General features: G+C 38.3%; 1 protein-coding gene across 1 annotated transcript in view; it reads left to right on the top strand.

The window, feature by feature from the left end:
* Window positions 1-21,304, top strand: part of LOC107680491 (neural-cadherin-like) — a 188,152-nt gene that overhangs the window by 67,979 nt on the left and 98,869 nt on the right. The window contains exons 7-12 of the mRNA XM_016476377.1: window positions 4,103-4,275; window positions 8,583-8,751; window positions 9,685-9,855; window positions 10,747-10,919; window positions 13,666-13,833; window positions 15,383-15,632. Of these exons, the coding sequence (XP_016331863.1) occupies window positions 4,103-4,275; window positions 8,583-8,751; window positions 9,685-9,855; window positions 10,747-10,919; window positions 13,666-13,833; window positions 15,383-15,632 (1,104 nt within the window). The remainder of the gene's footprint in view (window positions 1-4,102; window positions 4,276-8,582; window positions 8,752-9,684; window positions 9,856-10,746; window positions 10,920-13,665; window positions 13,834-15,382; window positions 15,633-21,304) is intronic.

Here is a 21,304-nt window from a genome sequence, read left to right as displayed (position 1 = left end):
CACATTTTCACTTTCTGTAACTTCTGCTACTTGACTTACTGGAGTAAGGATCATTATGAAATGAATATTAGCCACAAAAGGTGCAGATTTTGCAATAAATAATTAAAATGTAAAAAATTATATAGACTGCAACAATTAACATTTCATCAGAACCTCTAGTAGACAAGCTATTTTGTTGCAGGCGTTTCCTCGGCGGCTGGTCTTGTTTTGCTCTCGCGGTGCTTTGATGGCCAGGGGTGCCTTAAGATATCCAGAGGCCCAGTGGTGTAATGGTGCCTGGAGAAGTGGGAATACTCTTAATTTATGCCCCCATTTTTTTTTAAGCGGCCCAGCAAAGGATGAACAGCCTGTGTTGTAAACAGTGACATGTAAGAGTTAAGACTAGTCTTGCATATTTAGTTCACCCTAAAATGGGCCAATAGTATTTGCACATTTTCACTTTCTGTAACTTCTGCTACTTGACTTACTGGAGTAAGGATCATTATGAAAAAAAATCGTAAAAACATGCTTCTTTTCCTTTTTAAAGTATTGTTTTCATTATAATGTACTGATTCAAATTAGTAGTCAATAATTAAATATTATTTTATCACCCCTGATCTCCCCTGACATGCACTCACGCCCCAGACCGACTCCGCTTGCATTCACGTGATTTGTCGAGATGAGAGGCGGGCGCGGGCATAAATATCAATCAAATTTAAAGGGAAGTCGGCACATCCTGACTGTACTGGTCTTTACTGGGTATGTTTAGGGAATATTGGCATTTATTTACATGTGATTTGATTAGCTAGTCATGGTGGACTGTCATGATTTTGGCTAATGCAGGACACTAATGAATGATGCACATCAGAGGGGATTTAGAAGTGGGTATATGCAAAGCCGACTGATAAAGAAGTGGGTATATGCCGTATACCTGTGTATACCCTCCACTACACCACTGGTAACAACCCATACAGCATTTCAAAATATACACAAAAAAATGGCCAAAAATATATTTGCTAAAATATGTTTACAAATATATTTTTGGCCTTTTTTAATTTTATGAATGCATGCATGTATGTATGTATGTATGTATGTATGTATGTATTTATTTATTTTATTTTTTTGGGAGGTGGGGGTATTTTGAAAATATATTATAAAAATATAAATATATTAAAAACATATAAAACATATGTTTTGCGCTATATTTTTCAAAGCAATAAAATAACTCTGCATGTGTCACATTTGAAGAAAAACTTTGTTGTCTATAAAACGTATGAACATATAACACATTTAAATTAAATTCAAACTACTGCTACTCTGAGTGGGTATACCCCGTATACCTGCGTATACCCTCCACTACACCACTGTATATATATATATATATATGATTAACATTAATGAGACAGACAGGTATTTAATTAGGCTGCTGTCCATTTAAGACCGAATGAATGTAATATACTGACACATATATCCGGTTTTCACCCACCTGTTTATGTTCATTTAAGCCATAAACGACTGTATTATGTGAGATACTCCACATGATGGAGATTTTGACAGCTGTGTGTGTATTTAACAATTAAGGAGCAGGCAGAACTGGGATCGCGCGGGCGTGCAGCCGAGAGAGCGAGTGATTCCACCTATTTATCCCGCCTTCACTAACTGCAAGTTAATCGATAACGAATTGTGATTGGATGGTAATTTTGTCCAACGACAAGCTTAGTTACCTTTGATTAGGCTGTTCTCGCGTGACAGAACACTTCTACTACTTGCTCTGATCACCCAGTCATAAAGAAATGTGGAAATACGGGACAAAACATGATTTTTTAAAAACAAGTAAAATAAAAACAAACAAAAAAAACAACAACTAAAAATAGAGCTGAAATACGGGACGTCTGGTCACCCTACGTTTTACAGAAAACTTAATTTAAATTGCAGTAATATTTCAAAATATTAGTGTTTTTTTTTTTTGCAGTTTTGACCAAATAAATTCGGTTACGGTCTTCAAACAAAAATTACATTTGATAATTTGATATATTTTGGGCTATTTTTTGTGTTTTGTTGATGTTTTTTGTTAGTGCAAACACACACACACACACACACATATATATATATATATATATATATATACAGTATGTCCATATTTATTTTTATATTAGGGTATTTGGTTTGCTGTAGCTCACAGCAGGCATGACAGTGATGTAAACTGTCGTAAAGAGAGGGCCAGTGGCATGCCCCTCACCCTCATGTATGGAGACATTTGGTTGTCAAAGCCCTGGAGAAACTTCTTCTCTATCTTTGATGTGCACTGATATGTCCTGGCTGCCTCTTCCGTCTGTGTCCTGTTCTAGACTCCACCAGTGTACTACATACTAATCATAATAGACACTTCCAGCTCAAGGACATATAAATCACATGCGGATCATTACTGAAATTTCTGTAGCTTGAGCTGCCAGTTTGTCAATATTTATAACCCCGGCTCAAGCTCTTTATGTAATTCTGCGTATATCTCCGTTTAAAATCATTGGCGGTGGTGCATCCCATAGCAATGCCTCTGTATGGTTTAAAAAGTTAGTTTTGAAAAAACTTTACTGGAGTCTCAACAGATTAGCCTGTGGCTCCCATAGCCTGCAGTTGATACAACTGTCGAGAGAATAGAGCTAGAACCTGTGACAAGCCTCCTCAGGGCACAAAATCCAAACACACACACTCATTTCAGCCCCCACTAACATTTGGATGGGGAGCTAGTGCGGCTAGGGGTGTTCAGATTGAATTAGAATTGATTACATGTTCTTTTTCCCCTGAGTTGTGCCACAAAAGGACTAGTATTATGCATTAGAATCAATTCAAGAAACTAGGGTACATATGATTTCCCTCCTGCCAAGTCTGTGTCAGCTGATGTGCTGGTTTATATAATGTCCCTTTGCTGCTAGCTGGAGATAGCAGTCATCTAGCTCTTTTTTTTTTGCAGTTTTTCCCAAATAAATGATAAATGCAGACCAAAAAAAAAAAAAATTGCTAATTTAGGCCGCATTTAGGTGAGTTATTTAATCAATTCACCTAAATTAACTCCCAGTAATTTTGTTGATGAGATTAACACTGTTTAAACATTATTTTTTGCTATATCAGTGGTTGATGCTAGCATTCATAAAATTATATTTCAGACTGGCTAATGTGTTCAAACAAGGAATTGATTACATGTTCTTTTTCCCCTGAGTTGTGCCACAAAAGGACTAGTATTATGCATTAGAATCAATTCAAGAAACTAGGGTACATATGATTTCCCTCGCCCCCACTAACATTTGGATGGGGAGCTAGTGCGGCTAGGGGTGTTCAGATTGAATTAGAATTGATTACATGTTCTTTTTCCCCTGAGTTGTGCCACAAAAGGACTAGCATTATGCATTAGAATCAATTCAAGAAACTAGGGTACATATGATTTCCCTACTGCCAAGTCTGTGTCAGCTGATGTGCTGGTTTATATAATGTCCCTTTGCTGCTAGCTGGAGATAGCAGTCATCTAGCTCTTCAGATTATGAATGCAGAGCTGAATGCAGCAGAGTCTAATGCGCTCTCCTGAAAGAGATGGCGCTGCATGGTGTACCGCGGAGGGTCACGTAGGAGCTGACTCTGGCTGTCTCTGCAGATAAGACACAATGTATGAAGCATAATGATATCCCTGGCACATTTGCAACAACACATACATTCATCCATAAAAACATACAATATATAAAGGATTTTGCATAGTACAAACCTCAGGAATGGCAAATATACTCATCATTGCCTTAAAGGTCAGAAATACCCTCTCTGTATTATGAATGAGCACTGAGAGATTAGTCTTCGTGGCTCCATATGTACAGTATTCATCAAGTCCTATGTCATTTACAAACCTTCATGTATGAAATAAGAGTTTGTCTAATGCAGTGTACTCAAAGAATGCAGCTCAGACACCCGGAGCACGTTTTATCTATTCAGTTGTGATTGCGTTAAAACTATGTTGAACTAACGAGGAATCAGTTGCTAATTCAAAGAAGGCGCTGAGGTTGAATGGAGTTTGAGTGGGATTTAGATGAGGGTAATGGCCAATTAAATGTTGCTATACATGTTTGCCTGTCACCCCACACAGGATTGATCCGTCTCCGCTCCAGTCCATCTCCTAGACTTCAGGGACTAAAGTACATCCTGAACGTAACGGCAACAGATGATAACGCCTCCGGTGGGCCGCAGTCACTCTCCGCCATTGCCCAGGTCATTGTAGGAGTAGACGATGTGAACAACAACAAACCTCTGTTTGAAAAGGTACTGTGTATATTAAAAATCAATCTATCTCTATGCATATCTGTTTATTTACAGTGTAATTATCTATTTTCTTTAACTCTCATATTAGCTCTGTTCCAAAACATCTACTACTTTTATAATATATATATATAAGTAGTAGATGTTTTGGAACAAAGCTAATGTGAGAGTTAAAGAAAATAGGTAATTACACTGTAAAGAAACAGACATCGTATATAATGCTTCACTTAGTAATGAAACTTTTAAAATCTTTTTTATTTAAACATATAAAGTCTTTATTTGTACGTTTTCTGAGAGGTCTGCCTTCTTTGTTTTAGAAAGCTGCATTTGTCCATCAGAAGCAAAGCACTTGCGTCTGACGTTTTGGTTTCGATTTTGAAAGTAGCATGCAGGAATGAGAATATAAAGTGCGGGAGTTGATTGATGTTAAAAGAGTTATTAAGAGCGATAAGCCACGAAAATAATCTTGCGCTGACTGACAAAGATGCCTCTCAGACAGCGTGCGGTCCCAATACACAGAATTACAATATTTCAAAATATCTGTCTCGGTGAGTCTTTGCGCAAACAATCTGTTATGTCTTAACTGAACGTTTGCTTAAATGTTGAGGAAAAACATCTGATATGTAACATTATATTAGCTTTGTGCATTACGTAGGTCTTAATATATCCTATAGACGGTCTGTCTCATTAATGTTATTCAAACAATAAAAGAAAAGAAGGAATCACTCAGTGCTCTTGATTTAACTACTTTATTTGTAATGAATACAATAAAGACTATGTAGTAATTTTTACATTTGATTATTTGTTTTTCTTACTTGAACGATTCTGTTTATTTGTGTCTTTGTTCTTGTTTTTAATAGCAAAGATAAAATAACAAAAATAACTCTCATGATAAATACAGTAAATATTATTAATAAAAGAATTGCAGGAAAAGATGCATCGTGATGCATCGAGAATAGTTTAATAATCGGATGGTTACCGCCTGAATCGTAATCGAATCGAATTGTGAGCCAAGTGAAGATACACACCTCTAGTCGTAATATCTTCTGTGATGGGACAAAACATCATGTACTGGGCATTGTGGTATCATGGAAAAAATAAAGTTAAACATACATTTTTCCTATAGATTTGGGTTTTGACTTGGTGTGTGAAATTTGGTGGTACAGTATTACCAGAGATTTTAAGGTATGGTTGTTAGGTGATTTTGTTTTGGAACCTGCAGAAAACTTTAACTAGATTTTTCTCAAAATTGACTTTGCTGACTCTATTGACTTCAAACACTGGCCACTTGCATAAACTACTTAGACTAGTCTTAAAAGTTAGTCATACCATTTTTTTTTTTCTTCAAGACGAGTCATAACTTTTTTAATTTCAGTTACATAAAATGGTATATTGGTCTAATTTGAATCTGAAAAGTGAGACTGATTACCACTTGGTTAAGTGCTAGTCAGTCAAACTAGTTCTTAAGACACAGTCTTAATATTGTAAGTTTATGCAACTGTCCCTTGGTGTAGCTCAGTCTTTTTTTTTTTTTTTGTCCGATTCCAAACAATCAGGTATCATTTGAAGGTTTTTTTAACAGAGAGTATGAAAATAACAATAACACATTTTTGAAAATTTGCTCATTGTGGCTCATTTTACCAGCACGGGTCACAAATGAACAGTGGAGATCAAAATTAGAGAACAGCCTACAATTTCCTACATTTCAAGGTCACTGCTTAGTCCTATTTTAACTTATCCTAACATGAGTAGAAGGGCAGTTGTTTAAGCATATTTCATAAATTAATTGTATTCTGAAGCACAGTATATATATATATATATATATATATATATATATAATTTATGGTGTTGGTGGTTGCTTTATTTACCATCATTTTATGTTATTTCTGAATGTTATAAAATAAATGCAGATAAGTTGAATGTTTATATACAAAATATTTTCTCTTAACAATGTAATTTTGACTGCGATTTATAGGCAGGTGCAATTTATTATTTTCTTCGGAAGATAAGGTGTGTATATTCAGATTTACATTTATAAATCATGAATATGTAAAAGTAAATCCTGAATATATATATCTAATTCCTGAATAACTTTATACACTGTATATATTCAGACTTATAACTACATATTCAAATATAATAATTTCATGTTTGGCCTATGTATATTCTTTTATTAGGTGCCTTAGAATGCAAAATAACTGCCTTCCTTTTGAACAACCTTTACATCAGCGGCCACCTATGATGACTTCGAATGCTGTTTCTCTAGGTCTAAAGGTTTTGGAACAGAGCATTTGTCTTCCCTTATTCTCTCATATATTCTTGCTCTGTATTTTGTCTAATTTATCCTCTCTCACACTTTTTTTTCTCATGAGATATTATTAGCAAAGCAACCTGGGCTGCTGCTTGATCAGCTGTAGTCTTTTTAATTAAGTGTTTGAAATATGTGCTGAATCATTATGGGTCTGCTTGCTTCCTGATGTCTCCAGTAAATATGGGTTGAGTGCAACACTGAAGATATTTGGAGGGTCTTAATCTCCCCAGGCTGCATGGTGAGGTGAGGAGATGCTTGGCCGTGGGCCGATGTTTAGTACTTAAAAACTTCTTTTCAGGTCTGTGGAGTATTTTGTTTGAGTTTCTCTTGGCAGGGTGTGAAGCAAATTAGCATCCACTGAGATGCAAGACATCTCTTTAGTTTTTCAGCCAGCACGGGGAAGCCAAAGTGGCAGGTCTTGCTCCGCTGAAAGACCTCAGAGCCAGACTTCTCAAAATAAAATAAATAAAGCATTCATGCCACTGATAATCTTTAGATATTTTAACCCCATTCTGTTTTTGCACTCATTCTATTCTTTGCACGCTTTCTATTTATGTTTTTCCTGCCACTCTAGCTTCCTAGAATACCTTCATCCACCCTTTTTAAGTGAGAAAAAGGGGTTGTTACTAAGAAGTAAAGTTTTTTGTTGTTTTTTTATAAAGCTCCCACCTGAACCTTGTCCCATTCCCCCTATCATATCTGTGTTCTGGAATACCAAACCGTTCCCGTGGATATGTGAACATGGATCTCCACTGAGAAGTTCTCTTACTTGTAGGCCCACGGCATGTGTGTTTTACTGCCAGGTTTCTGGAGGTCTGTGAGATGGACTTAACAAGGGGTACCATGCTTGATGTTTGCACTTCCAACCTTATGGGATTTCGCATTCACCTGACTGATTGAACAACACAGAGTTTGCGGCCGCTTTTAGCTAGCTGCAGGATGAAAGAGACCATCACAGAAAGGACTGGGTCTCTTGTTATTAATTAGGTGTCAGATGTGGCCATCAAAGGGGAAGTTGGTGAACCGATTTGGGAATTGTCACCATGTATTTTAAAGGGATTTATATACTGTATTTGTTTTCCCAGAGTCTCAACTAACCTCAGCTATCTTAAGCTGAGCAAACTAATGATGAAGGGGAGGCAGTGCTTTCTTTCTTTTTTTTTTTGTGTGATTACGCACACGTGCAAGGATGAAGAATGTGTGTGGGTGGGGGAGCATGGCTGAATTATCCAGGCTTATTCCAGACGTCTCCACAGATTCAGTGGGATGGAATTGATTCAAGGGGACTTCAATTATAAAACAGAGATGAATCTCAACAGAACCAAAGAGATAAGGATTAATACGCCTCCTCAAACATTCTTTGTACCGTCAGTGTGCGTCCAGTCCACAGTGTTTACTGCTTTTCTTATTCATCTCTATTTCTATCTTTCAATCGCTCCAATTCTTTACTTTAAATTACTTGCTTTTTAGTAATGGTTCACTTCTGCTGCCCTTACAGTATCAGCTCCTTGGCATTTTTTTGTCATTAGCACACTTATGTCTTGCACAGATAGTCTAATCAGTGAAATTATGTTCATTCATTTAATAAATCAATCAATAAAGTTTTGCTTTTATTTGGTTTTGTGTTTTGTTTTGTTTTTGAGTGATCCAATCACTAGTGGTAAATGCAGCTGTTTTGTTTTTGTTTTTTGTTTGGTGCTACATTATGTGCTGCTTTAAAAGTAATTTACCATTAAATTGAATGTTTAAAACATTTTTCCTGCTTTTATTCAGTTTTGTTGTGTTTTGTAAACAGTGGCCCTCAGAGATCCTGTTCACAAGCTTTGATTAAAGTTGCATTGGAGACCAATATTAGCAGGTGTAAACAATAATGTGTTTCAGCTGACCACTTGTGATCTGATCACCCAAGACAGATCCTAATACAAGTGTAAAGACCCTTATAAGAATGTTTGGTTTACTATACATCTTCCTTTTCCTTCTCTGTTTTTCCCTCTTACAGTGTGCTGAGTATAAAGACAAGGCATCAGTTCTGGAAAATAAGCCAGCGGGAACATTTGTGCTGCAGGTCCATGCAGATGATGCTGATGAAGGAGCCAATGGAAAAGTCACATATGGTTTTATGCATAAAGACAGCACTGTTCCTGCCTTCAGCATTGATCCAGAAACAGGTAACGATTCAAGTGCACATTTTCAATGAGCTTATTCCTGGTTCAACGTATACTCAATTACTGTACTGAGAGCATAAAAGTAAATGTCTCCATTTTTTTTTTTTTTTCAAAATAATCAGATGTCGTTGAGATAACAGTCACAGGATTTGAAACAGAACGTTTATCTAACACAACCTTTTTAATGTCTCATTAAGCACTTTCTTATAATGTCATGCAGTCACTGTTGACTCTCTCTCTCTCTCTCTCTCTCTCTCTCTCTCTCGCAATGAAATGTAAGCCTTGAAGTATTTTCACGAATTCAAACTTGAGTTTAATTCACTTTAATCATAGCCTTTCAAAATGTGCCAACTCTCAAAGAGAGAGAAAAGACAGCATTTAAATGTGTTGTCTCAAGCCCTCTTTTTAAAGAAATGGAATGCTTTATGAAATGTAACTGTTCATTGGACATCAATCAGTGTGTCTTTTATAGAGGAGAATAAAGAGAGAAAATAGGAATGGAGAGAAAGTTGATAGAGAGATTTGACACTGAACAAAAATTAAGGAATATTTCGCACAAATCTGCTGTGCATCTAAATAATGTTGTTTGTGTGGTTTCAAAAGATAATTTCATTCCTTTTTATACAAGATTAAATAGGGATGTAACCTTACTGTGGGTTACAACAAAATTATATTATCTGTTGTACTGTGAATTTATATGTATTAGAATCTGGTGAATGTTGCTTAAAAGCTCGGGGCGTTTTTTGGTATTTTCGCCTAAATTTAACATACTCAAATTCAAATGTTTACCCTGCACACAAATGAACCCATATATGGGCTGATACCATATAAGGAAGGCTATGTAAGTGAAGCATAAACATTTTTAACGTCATTTCGCAGAGTTTAACTTAACTATCAGTGAACAGAAGCTCAGTGGTAACAGAGGTACTTTTTCAGGTGTTATCGTAACTGCTATGACGTTTGATCGGGAGAGGCAGAGAGAGTATGCAGTAACAGTGACGGCCACGGACCAAGCGGAGGACCCCCTCATAGGCATCTGCCAGCTCAACATTCTTATCCTCGACGAGAATGACAACAGCCCCAAATTTGAGAACCTGCGCTACGAATGTGAGCAATGATCACCTTCTTTTTAACTTCTTTCATGTTTCATACCTGTTGGGTTGTACATTGCTAAGAAGTATAGGCACTAAGTGTTGCTAAATATCCATGCTGTTTTAAGCTGCTTTACAAAGTTTCCTAACCAGGTGCTATGCTGGAAGATTTCAACAACAACCAATTTGTCTGTCCACATCACACATTAAAATGATGCAAGATGCAACAGTCAATCATAAAACACAACCAATCTGAACAGTTGTCTCGCAACACTTTGCAGCTGAAGAGTGTAAAACTAAAACATGTCTTACATGTTCATGACATCCATGAAGCTTATGCAGAATAGATGCTTTTTATGATTTTCCATATGGTGCTTGAGGGATTTATCATACAGTATCTGGGCCTAGTTGCATAAACACAGCCACTAAACTTAAAAGATCCAAAAAGTTATAAAGGCATCATAAATTGAATCCATATGAATCGAACAGATTAATCCAAATCTCGTGAAAAGATACGACCACTTTATATGATGAACAGATTTCATTTAGGATTTTATTTGCATGTAAACACATGCATAGAGCATATAGGATAAACAACAAAACTTAGTCTATTTTTAATTGGTGAACCAATTGCTGAACAAACTTCTGTCAGCTGGTCAAACAGCATGATCTTTCTGATAAAGCTGGTTAGTGGAGAAAGTAATTTTCCTCACACATGCCTACCACTACATCACAGAACTATATATCAAACTGATTTTGAAATTAATTTATTTTGGTTAAGATTTATCGAAGTATCCAATTTCAAAGATAGGATCAGAGGATGTGACAGTTATCTAAGCTTTTCGTCTAATTATGCACCAGCAGAACAGTGTTTCCAGTGCAATAATCAGAGTCTTGCTACTAACAGACTTCTTACGTGAGGACACCATGATCGGGACCAGTTTTCTGCGAGTGGCTGCACATGATGATGATTACAGCTCTTACGCGGCCATCACTTACTCCATGTCCGAGGAGCAGCCGGAGTATCTACGAGTGAATCCACTCACTGGCTGGATCTACGTAAATCAGCCAATCTCGCAGGTCAGTCCTGCTCCAAACAACCAATTTGGGCTTATTTTGAACTGTGTGGAGTCCTGATAGTTGAAATCGTGAGTTCACCTGTATGTGTGGGTGCTCCGTGCAGTCAAGACGTCGCATTTTAAAAAGCAAGTTTCAGACTTGAACTTTCTCAGGAATAGTTTCCAACAGAATGATTCATCATTAATCCCTCATAGAGGTCAGGAGTTCGAGGTGTGTGGAAACAGATCCAAAATTGCATTTGCAACATGAATATTGCATAGTTCTTGTGTGAAGTTTTAAGACGCTGCGGTGTGAATGATTTAGCAGGTCCACAACTGTTTCTCACAGCACTCCGCTCAGATGATTGATTTGGTGATAACAAGGTCTTTTACAGATTCTGCTTGTTTTTGTGAAGTTGATGAGAGAAATAACCTCGCACAGAAGTACAAAAGACTTCTTTAAGCATTAATAGTGATTACTGATAGGGTGTTTGTTTGTGTGTGAGTAGGTGTTTAGGTTTGAAAGACACTGATATCGGACCACATTTGACAAGAGACCTTTGTAAAACTGTTGCTATGACTACCGAGGTCTTGTGGTGGCTGGTGTATATGGTGAGGCTTTGTGTGTCCGTGTTTGAGCATTTGTATATGTTCTTTGTGCGATTACAGAGGGTGGGCGAAAATTGTTTAGCTGTCATTTCGCATCATTCGACATGCAGATACGAAGCTGAAAGCTGTGAACACAGACAGCTTCGGTGATTTTGCTGATAAGCACAGACACCTGCAGTGAGATGACAACGATTACAGTTATGTATCTATCTGTTGTGTTGATACACTTGACATAGTTCCATTTAAAGGTCATCCTTGGTGTTGTAGTTCCGGGATTTTAAATTTTGTTGATGCCAAGAACCCCCAAATATGATTATATTCTTTGCGGAGGACCAGCCTCTTAAAAATTTTTTAAAAAGGAGTAGGCCTATTTTCACATTTATACTGTAAAAAGTAAGTGTTCTATTTTAAAGAGAGATGTAATATAGAAATAGTAATTTAATAAAATATTAACTACTGTTATTTATGATATTGTGTATGTGCATTTTGTATGCAGATTTATTAGTATTCTGTTAAAAATTAGAATAAAATAACTGCAATTAATCTCATTTTTGTTTTATGCACTCTTTGAAACATTAATATTATCAAATTCTTTCAATGTGTTAATTTTGTTAAAAATATATATTTGTAATAACTTAAGCTAATATGCCAAATTTGACCTCCCTAAAATTTTTTGTAAAAACTTTTTTCCTTCTTTTCTCATATTCAAATATTTCACCCTGGGCTCCGGTTTGAATAATTATTAGGGGTGTGCCCAAAGCCGAATACCTTATTCGGAAAGGCACGGATAATGGCTTCAAAAACGAATAACAGATAATGAATAATTCTGCCCAAATATTCGGCTGAGGCTGCAGCACAGTCTGGTGTTTGCTAGATTCACAGGTGAGCCAGGGGATCAGTGCCATATTTTACACAAACCTCTAAATTCACGCAATAATGAGTGTGTGAAGTGAATGAATGTACACTTTATGAATGTAAAGAGCGCAAATCAAACACCGCATTGCTGTTGCCACTCCGTGCATCTCTCAGAAATCAGAGCTTGGCAAGAGTAGGCCTTATATTACCTAAAATAATACATTATACACGTTCTACTATTTGTGTATATATAAAAGGCAATGATTGAATAAGCACAGCGCGATCGCCAATCAAACAGCCGCGTTGCCGTCTCTGCGCGTCTGTCTTTCAAAAACCAAACCAGCTCTCTGTCAAGAGTAGGCTAATAATTAATTAACTTAAATACAGATACATTTTCTTCTAGGCCTACATGTTTGCTTTCATATGTTTTGCTGGTTTGCGCGGCACACGCACATTTGTTTAGTGGAGTAAAAAAAAAGACTCGTTTAAAGAGTTCTGCATAATGAAAATGTACGCCTTGAATTCATTCAGTCGTGTTCAAATGATCACTAAATGTTTGTCATGAAATCTTCCTACTTGTATGATAAATTATTTTTTTTAGAAATGATTAATTTTATATTTTAGAACACTGAATAGAGCAAATAGTCGAAACACAAATATTTTCCATACTTTGTTCTCTTCTTTTTCCCCCATAGGTTTTCCAGACCTGCAAATTACTTAAGTGAAATAGGCTACTTTTTTTAAACTGCGCAGGAACCGGTGAGCCAAAGGAAAACATGTTGTTTTACATGAACCTCTAAAATTACAACGCAGTAACAAGTGTGTGAAGTAGCTGAATGAGTTTATGAATGAAATAAGCGCAAATAAAATAGCAGTGTTGCAGCTGCCTTTTTCCATGCATTTCCTCGAACTCACGTTGCTTGAAGCACAACCGCACTACATCTCGAAGCACTGCCTATACAAGGAAATCGGCTCCGACTGTTAGAAGATAAATAAATGTTATAATCATAAAAAAATATATTATTTTAGTTAAACACTGCATATTTGTTCAGTGATAACTATGAAAAATATAGGCTGTAAAACCATAAACATAACAGTCTTATCAAATATAACTGTACGGAGTTCTGGTTCAAGCTCTGCCTACTTCCGGTTTTATCCAATTACAGGTACCGTACAGATACGAATAATTTTGTGATTGTTACAGATACAAATACAGATACAAGTACTGGCTTCGCTGCACACCCCTAAAATTATAGTCTTAAATTGTATTTGACGTCTCGATAATTGTGTTTGACTGTTTCCAGAGGACCTACATCAGCAGGCAGATCATCGCTACAGATGGAGGGAATCAGAGCAGTTCAGTCGAGCTGGCAGTCACCATCACTAACGTGAAGAACCAGCCTCCACAGTGGGAGAAGGACACATATGAGGTCGTCATACCTGAAAACACTGTCAGAGACACTCCAGTTGTGGTATGCACTTAACCTAACGCTAAACACTTATAAACTACTAGATCTACAAATATGTGAATTATGTAGATTTTTGCCTGCTTTTTTACTGCACTTAATAACAGGATCAGAGTCATGCAGGGTAACAAACAGTGACTGTCAGTGGTTCCACAGATATTCCTTACATAAAGATGATGATTTCACCAATACTAAATATACTGTGAATGAAGGACCAAAACAAACATACAGCTTCTGCTAAGTGATTTATTACTTGGGCCTTTGAAGCACACCTGTGAGGCACTCCATTAATAATGACCATGTCTTTCATGTGTGCATTGAAGGAATGCTATGATGGATGTGGATAAGTTTTAATCCCACAATACGGTTCTGGGTATTCCTTGAGGGGCTTGAGTTCCCAGACACTGTCGACTTTACTGTCATGTAGCCTACTGGCAGTTACGACTGACAGTCTGTGCTTTCTGCTCGACCACACAGATTCTTCACACTGCCTGTCACAAATCCACAAGTGCACAAAGGCACGCACACACATACACATGCCATTTAAAATAATTGTAAGATGCTGTAAGATTATCTAAGCTCCAGTCCCCACTTCAAGCAGCATTTCAGTAGCCCTGCCATGAATCATCTGATCCTTCGCTTCAAATTTTCAGGACGTTGTTTCATTACATTCACTATTTAGGAAGTCAGCCAATCGCTGAATCACTGGATAATTTATGGACTTTTTTTTTTTTCATTTTCATTCGATTACAAATGCACTGAAAGCATTCATTTGCAGAATTTCCTGGAATACATTCATTGCCATTAAGACCATTATTAATGCAGATGAGCATTTCATGAAGAACAGCATAAATAAACAGGGCAAGGAGGAACAAAGGGCAGAAAAAAAGGAAAATAAATAAGAAGACAAAAATAGAGAACTGCACAGAGATAGCTCTTGCTGTTCTCCTTCTAATTGATCTTGTGTTAAATGGTGTCTGTGTTCTTGTTGGTATAGGAAGTAATTGAGCTTATTTAATCTGATCTGTAGTGGTGATACAGTTGCCCCATTAACAGAGATTCACAGATGTTATATTTAAAGACAGAGACTCAATTCTCTTAGGACAGAAAGAGAAGTCTTTGATGTTGAACATGATCAACTTGTGTCTTGCTTATTGCTTATCATATATATATATATATATTATAATAATGAAATGTATTATTATTTTAATAATATATTATATAGTACTTTAAATATGTGAAAATGTGGGGTTGGCAAGATTAAAAAAAAAAAGGCTCATGCTCACCAAGGCTGCATTTATTTGATCAAAAATACAGTAAAAACAGTAATATTGCACTACATTGATGTATTTAATAGTAATATAATTTGAATATGCCAATTTGGTGGTCAGTAAACATTTCCAATAGGAAACTGATCACTTTTGATCAATTTAATGGATCCTTGCTGTATAAAATAATTATAATTGTATTGATTTAAATTCAATTAAAATCATATTGACCCCAAACTTTTCAATGGTAGTGTATAAATGAATGTTAAACAATTTCCTCCTTGCAGACTATCAAGGCCACCTCTCCGCTGGGCGACCCGAGGGTGACTTATAACTTGGAGGATGGATTGGTGCCAGAGAGCAACATGCCTGTTCGTTTTTACCTAACCCCGAATCGTGAAGATGGCTCTGCCTCTATACTTGTCGCAGAGCCCTTGGACTATGAGATAACACGCAACTTCATGCTTAGGGTTCGAGCTCAGAACGTGGCTCCTGTTCCCCTGGCTGCCTTCACTACTGTTCACATAAACATCACAGGTAAAGGATATCCATATGGCTCAGCACAGCTGAAACAGGTTTAGAGGTTGTCATGAGAAAAAAAAAAGTTACATTTACTATTGGCAGTGTATTCCTATCTGTGCAGTCTCTTGTGCAGCCTAATAATCCAACTGATACTGTAGCTCAACCAGAATGAAAAACCTTCATGTAAATGTTGATTTAGCTCAGTCCAATTGAAAATAAGTGGTGCTGATCTTATATAAATCATTAAATAGAGAGTTCCATATAAACCTTTCATGAATTTAGATCAGATTTAACCCTTAAATGCACACATCGGGTCTTTAGCGACCCGGGACATCATTCTCTACCCTCTCCCTCCTTCATTTGTTAAAGTTAGACATCAACATTCTTAGTATTTCTCAATCTATTAATTATAAACAATATAACAAGAAAAAAATTGTAATATATAAAAGAATGCCTGCATGTTTTCTGATTAATTTTTTGTAAAAAAGTGTACAGGTTCGCTAGAGACCCGAGGTATGTAAATGTGCAAGTATTTTTTCCTGCGCAACTATATTTACATATCTGATGACTCAATATGTGCAATGCATCTTTTTTCCTCAAGGTGGCACTGTTTTATACACAATGATGACGTGACGTTTCACTCATAATTACCGCAGGCATAAAACAAACGAATATCATCAGCAAAAATTGAAGTGGTTTGAATGGCTTTACTGCAGAGCAATTACTATACGCAATGAAATATAAATATCACTGCCATTTGATGCTGGATGTGGTGAATAAACTGCCAGTAATCAAAATATTGAATAAGAAGTCATTGAAAACGATAGTTTTGAGAATATAGTTGAGATCGCGAGTAAGAGCCAGATGCTGGATGTAGCCTACTGGGGAAGTGCGCTCTAACGATGACAGCAATGGTGAAATTATCTGCTCAAATTGAACCCTTTTAAGTTTGAAAAGGTAACAAAATATGCTTTATTTTATTCTTCTGTAATTGTTCTTAAAATATCAAGAGAGTTTTTTGCTATTGCAGCAGTTAGAGATCTATCCATGCTGGATATACACTGTATGTCCGGGTCGCTAAAGACCCAAATATGTAATAATGATTGGCGAAACATTTATGCATTTAAGGGTTAAAAGTACCTTGTATGCACAACCAGTACAGTGAAGGACAACTCTATGCATGTAGTTAGAAACTAAGTTCAAATAATTTAAAGGACATGAGGTAGATATTACAGAAAGGTATTACAGGCCTGCAGCATTTCAGCATGGCTTTGATGTAACTGTCAAAACATATACAGTACTGTGCAAAAGTCTTAGGCCACTAGTATTTTCACCAACTTTTTTTTTTTTAAGTCAGTTATTTCTATATTTTGCTGTAGTGCGTCAGTATGAAATATCAGTTTACATTTCCAAACATATCTTTTGCCATTAATTGTAATAATGCAGTGAGATTTGTGTATGCACAAGAAGTCTGACAACAGCCAGTGCTCCACACAGAGATCTGATCTCACCATCATCCAGTCCGTCTGGGATCACATGAAGAAACGGAAAAAACTGAGACAGACTAAATCCAGAAGAACTGTGGCAACGTTTCCAAGATACTTCAAGAAACTTAAAACAACTTTTGTCCTGGGTCCACTAGTTTTTCAGGTAGCTTTGCAGGTAGGATTCTTGAAGTGTCTTGGAGACGTTGCCACAGTTCTTCTGAATTTAGTCTGTCTGTTTTCTGTTTCTACATGTAATCCCAGACGGACTGGATGATGGTGAGATCAGATCTCTGTGGAGCACTGGCTGCTGTCAGACTCCTTGTGCAGACAAAAATCTAACAGGATTACTACAATTAATGGTAAAATAAATGTTTTGAAATGTAAACTGATATGTCCTACTGACACACTTCAGCAAAAGATTTTTTCTTTCAACAATTTTTGTTGGTTAAAATACTAATGGCCTAAGACTTTTGCACAGTAGTGTATAAATACAGAATTTTGATTATAATGAGATGCAAAGTGTAGTGTAACATGAAATGCAGCTCTTTGCATGTGCAGAGATTATGTTAAGAATACATATTACACAAATTGATATTTTCACCAAATTGTGGAGCTTAGGATGCATGTAAACATTCAATTTAGACCATTTGAGGTTGGATTGAAATGATTAAAAGGAACAGAGTTCTGTGCTTGTCACTGTGGGGCTTGTTTACAAACCATTTAAATTGATAGTTTTTGCCTGCACTTTTTTATTTCTTATCAAAGTGTCTTAATATCTACACTTTAATCACATTTAAAATGACAGCTTTTAATCTATTTCTTGTTTGAATTCCTGTTCCTTGTCCTTACACTTGTTAATTTATTTTTATAATCCAATCATGGTCTTAAACTCTGATTATTGTGGAATATGTCCTGTAGCCACGACTCTTTAATAGCCTTTATTTCATCCCACCCTGTCGGTTCGCCTCTACTTAAGTATTCCTCTGTGTTCATCTCTTCCACTGCAGGAAGTCTCTGTGCTTCCCCTGTAATTTACAGAGTTTGCCCCACAGTGTTAATCTGGCTCTCTCTTCATGGATGAATCCTTTGCTCTCCCCCAGTTATGACTGGTCCATAATACTGAACCGGCTACAACTCCAGAAACAGTCCTCCTACAACCCCAGATGTATTAACATACATATTTTAAGTACTGCATTCTTAAAAGATGTATGTTAATACATCTGGAGATGTATGAGGACACTGGCACTTTATCAGGATCAGTTTTGTAATCTGAATGGTAATATCTTCATAGGAAACACTTTATCGTTCAGCGTAAGCCACAGACAAATAATTAATATGTTCTGTTGTTTTTTACTTATTTACACCAGTGCTTCTTTCTCTATGAAAGAGTACAGCCAGTGCCATGTTCAAAAGAGAGTCGGAGGGGGGGAGAGAGAGGCAGAGCGAAATGAGGGATTGCTGGATGGAGGAGGTCGTAATGGATTTGGCCTTCCTGTTTAATTCATGGTTTACGGCTTTGGCTGATAGAAAATTAAAACCTCAAAGTACATCAGATGGTGATTAGTGTCTGGAATCCTTGAACCCATTAAAGATCTTACCCTAAATTCCAATGTCCTCATGTCCGTTCTAGTACTGGGAGCAGCACATTTTAGGAGAGTAGGCTTGGTCTTAATTTCCTCTTGAACACATAGAATCCACTAATGTAATAAGGTTTAGATAAGACATAATGTCAGAGTTAAGATAAGTCAGATTTGTTTCTGATGGAAAGCCAGAGTTTCCTTTCGAACGGTCTCTCCCGTTGCATCGCTGACACTTATGGGGCAACTCCTGTTTACTCTAATACTGAAGCCTGATTTGTTCACGTTTGTGTAACTGTACAAACCAATGGTGCTTCAACCAACCAAAAGGGGAGGAGCCAACTATATAAGTCGGCTCAGAGTGCCATTTTGTCAGAATGTTTCTCCTTCAGTGACGAAGATCATCTCCTCGCTGACTCTGCAACTCATGTTGGCCGCTTCCTCTGTAATTCCTCTGGGCCTGCTTCACATGAGGCCTCTTCAGTATTGGCTCAAAGCCCATGTCCCGTCCCACGCTTGGCGCCTGGGATGCTTTCATCTCAGTGTAACCCACTGCTGCATCAGAGCTGTGGCCCCTTGGAAAACTCCTCGCCTGTTTCAATCAGGCGACCCATTGGGACTGACCTCCAGAAGGAAGATGGTCACAACAGATGCACCTCTTCTCCTCAAAAGACAACTTTCACTGCCCAATTTATTTTTCGAAGCATCAAGATGCCCTGGCCCACAACTGGCTGAGAGCTGTATGCCTTTCCTCCAGTTCCCCTGTTTGTCAGAATGTTTCTCCTTCAGTGACGAAGATCATCTCCTCGCTGACTCTGCAAGCAAGAAGCCGAAGAAGAAGAAGAAAGAAGCTCAGCCTGCAGTTCACCACCATAAGAAGGAGCCCCTGGCAGCGGAAGAATCCAGAAGCCTTCCCCTGTGGCTATCCAGTGTATTTAAGCAAATTTCTGAGCAAATTTCCAGCGGCGTTGTTTCAAATGTTGCGCTGCAAGTGTGACTCGGACAGGGAACCCATGCAGAGGCTGCGCTCACCGGTACGGAGTGCTCTCAATGCGAGAGCATGAGTCTCGCCCATCTCTGCTCATTGGTAGCCTTCTTTAATGAAGGCGGTACTCCCCTCTCTGCTCTCCCGTTTCCACTCTCCCCTAGGAGGAAGAAACAGAAGAGCAGCGGGGCTCAAACACCAGGCTAGAGTGAACTCAAGCCGGTGTAGCTCCCGCCATCAGTTGGGTCAGGGAAGTCAGATGCGCACTCCTCTTGGTGGCCCCACTCTGGAGGAATCAGATGTGGTTCCCCAAGTTGATTCAGCTGCTATCGGCAGCCCCTTGACCGATACTACTGAGGAAGGACCTTCTCTCACAAGCAAAGGGCATGATTTGGCATCCCCGGCCAGAGTTGTGGAGCCTTCATGTTTGGCCCCTTAACGGGAGCCTTTGCAGCTCCCTGCGAGTGTAACTAATACTATTTTAGAGGCTAGAGCTCCATCTACAAGACGTCTTTACACCCTTAAATTGTCATTTTTCTTTGACTGGTGTGCAGTACGCAACCAGGACCCTTCATCGTGCGACGTGTCCTATGTGCTAACCTTTCTACAAGAGCTGCTGGATAAGGGGTGCACCCCTACCACGCTCCAAGTATATGTGGCAGGCCCTAAGAGGTCCTCCCTTTGAGCCACTCCAATCGGCCAACTTGTGGCCCCTGTTACTTAAGACCACCCTCCTTCTGGCTTTAGCGTCAGTCGAGCGAGTGGGTGACCTGCAAGGAATGTCAGTCATTGCTTCCTGTCTTGAGTTTGGGCCTACCGACTGTAGAGTTATCCCCAAACTGAGACACTGTTATGTGCCAAAAGTGCTCTCCACTCCATTCAGAGCGCAAGTCATCACCCTCCTAGCGCTTCCCATTTCAGAATGTGAGCAGGGTCCTAATGCACTCTGCCCAGTTTGGGCTCTTAGAGTGCATGTTGAGCACTCTGGCCCATTTAGAGCACTCAGATCAGCTGTTTGTATGCTTCGGAGGCCGCTCTAAAGGGCCTAGTCAATGCTATAGCCCTGGCTTACACTTCAGTGGGCTTGCAGTGTCCTATAGGTGTGAGGGCCCACTCCATCAGAGGAATGGCCTCCTCCTGCGCATGGTCTAGCGGGATTTCTATTGGTGATATTTGTGCGGCCGCCGGCTGGTAGTCCCCATCTACCTTCACTAGATTTTATAACTTGAACATCCCTGCCTTGCAGGCACGGATCTTGTCCCCATAGTTCTACCTAATTCCCTTTGTTTTTTTCTTATTCCGAGGTCACCGTAGCCACTAGATCCAGTCTGTATCCAGATCAAATGGTCACTGCAGTCACCCGGATCCAGTACGTATCAGCCCAGATGGTGGATCAGGACCTAGAGATGACCTCGACAGCCATGAATGTCAGCGGAGACCAGGACAACTAGATGAGCCCCAGAGACAGATCCCCAGTAAAGACCTTGTCTCCTAGACGGCCACCGGGACAAGACCACAGGAACCAGTTGAGTCCTCTGCTCAATGTGACTTTGCTGCAGCCTGGATTTGAACTGCTGGTTTCGTCTGGCCAGAGGAGAACTGGCCCCCAACTGAGCCTGGTTTCTCCCAAGGTTTTTT

This window comes from Sinocyclocheilus anshuiensis, unplaced genomic scaffold, assembly GCF_001515605.1.
Source record: "Sinocyclocheilus anshuiensis isolate Anshui unplaced genomic scaffold, SAMN03320099.WGS_v1.1 scaffold1496, whole genome shotgun sequence".
In the NCBI taxonomy this organism is placed as follows: Eukaryota; Metazoa; Chordata; class Actinopteri; order Cypriniformes; family Cyprinidae; genus Sinocyclocheilus; species Sinocyclocheilus anshuiensis.
This window is presented reverse-complemented; position numbering and strand designations above follow the sequence as displayed.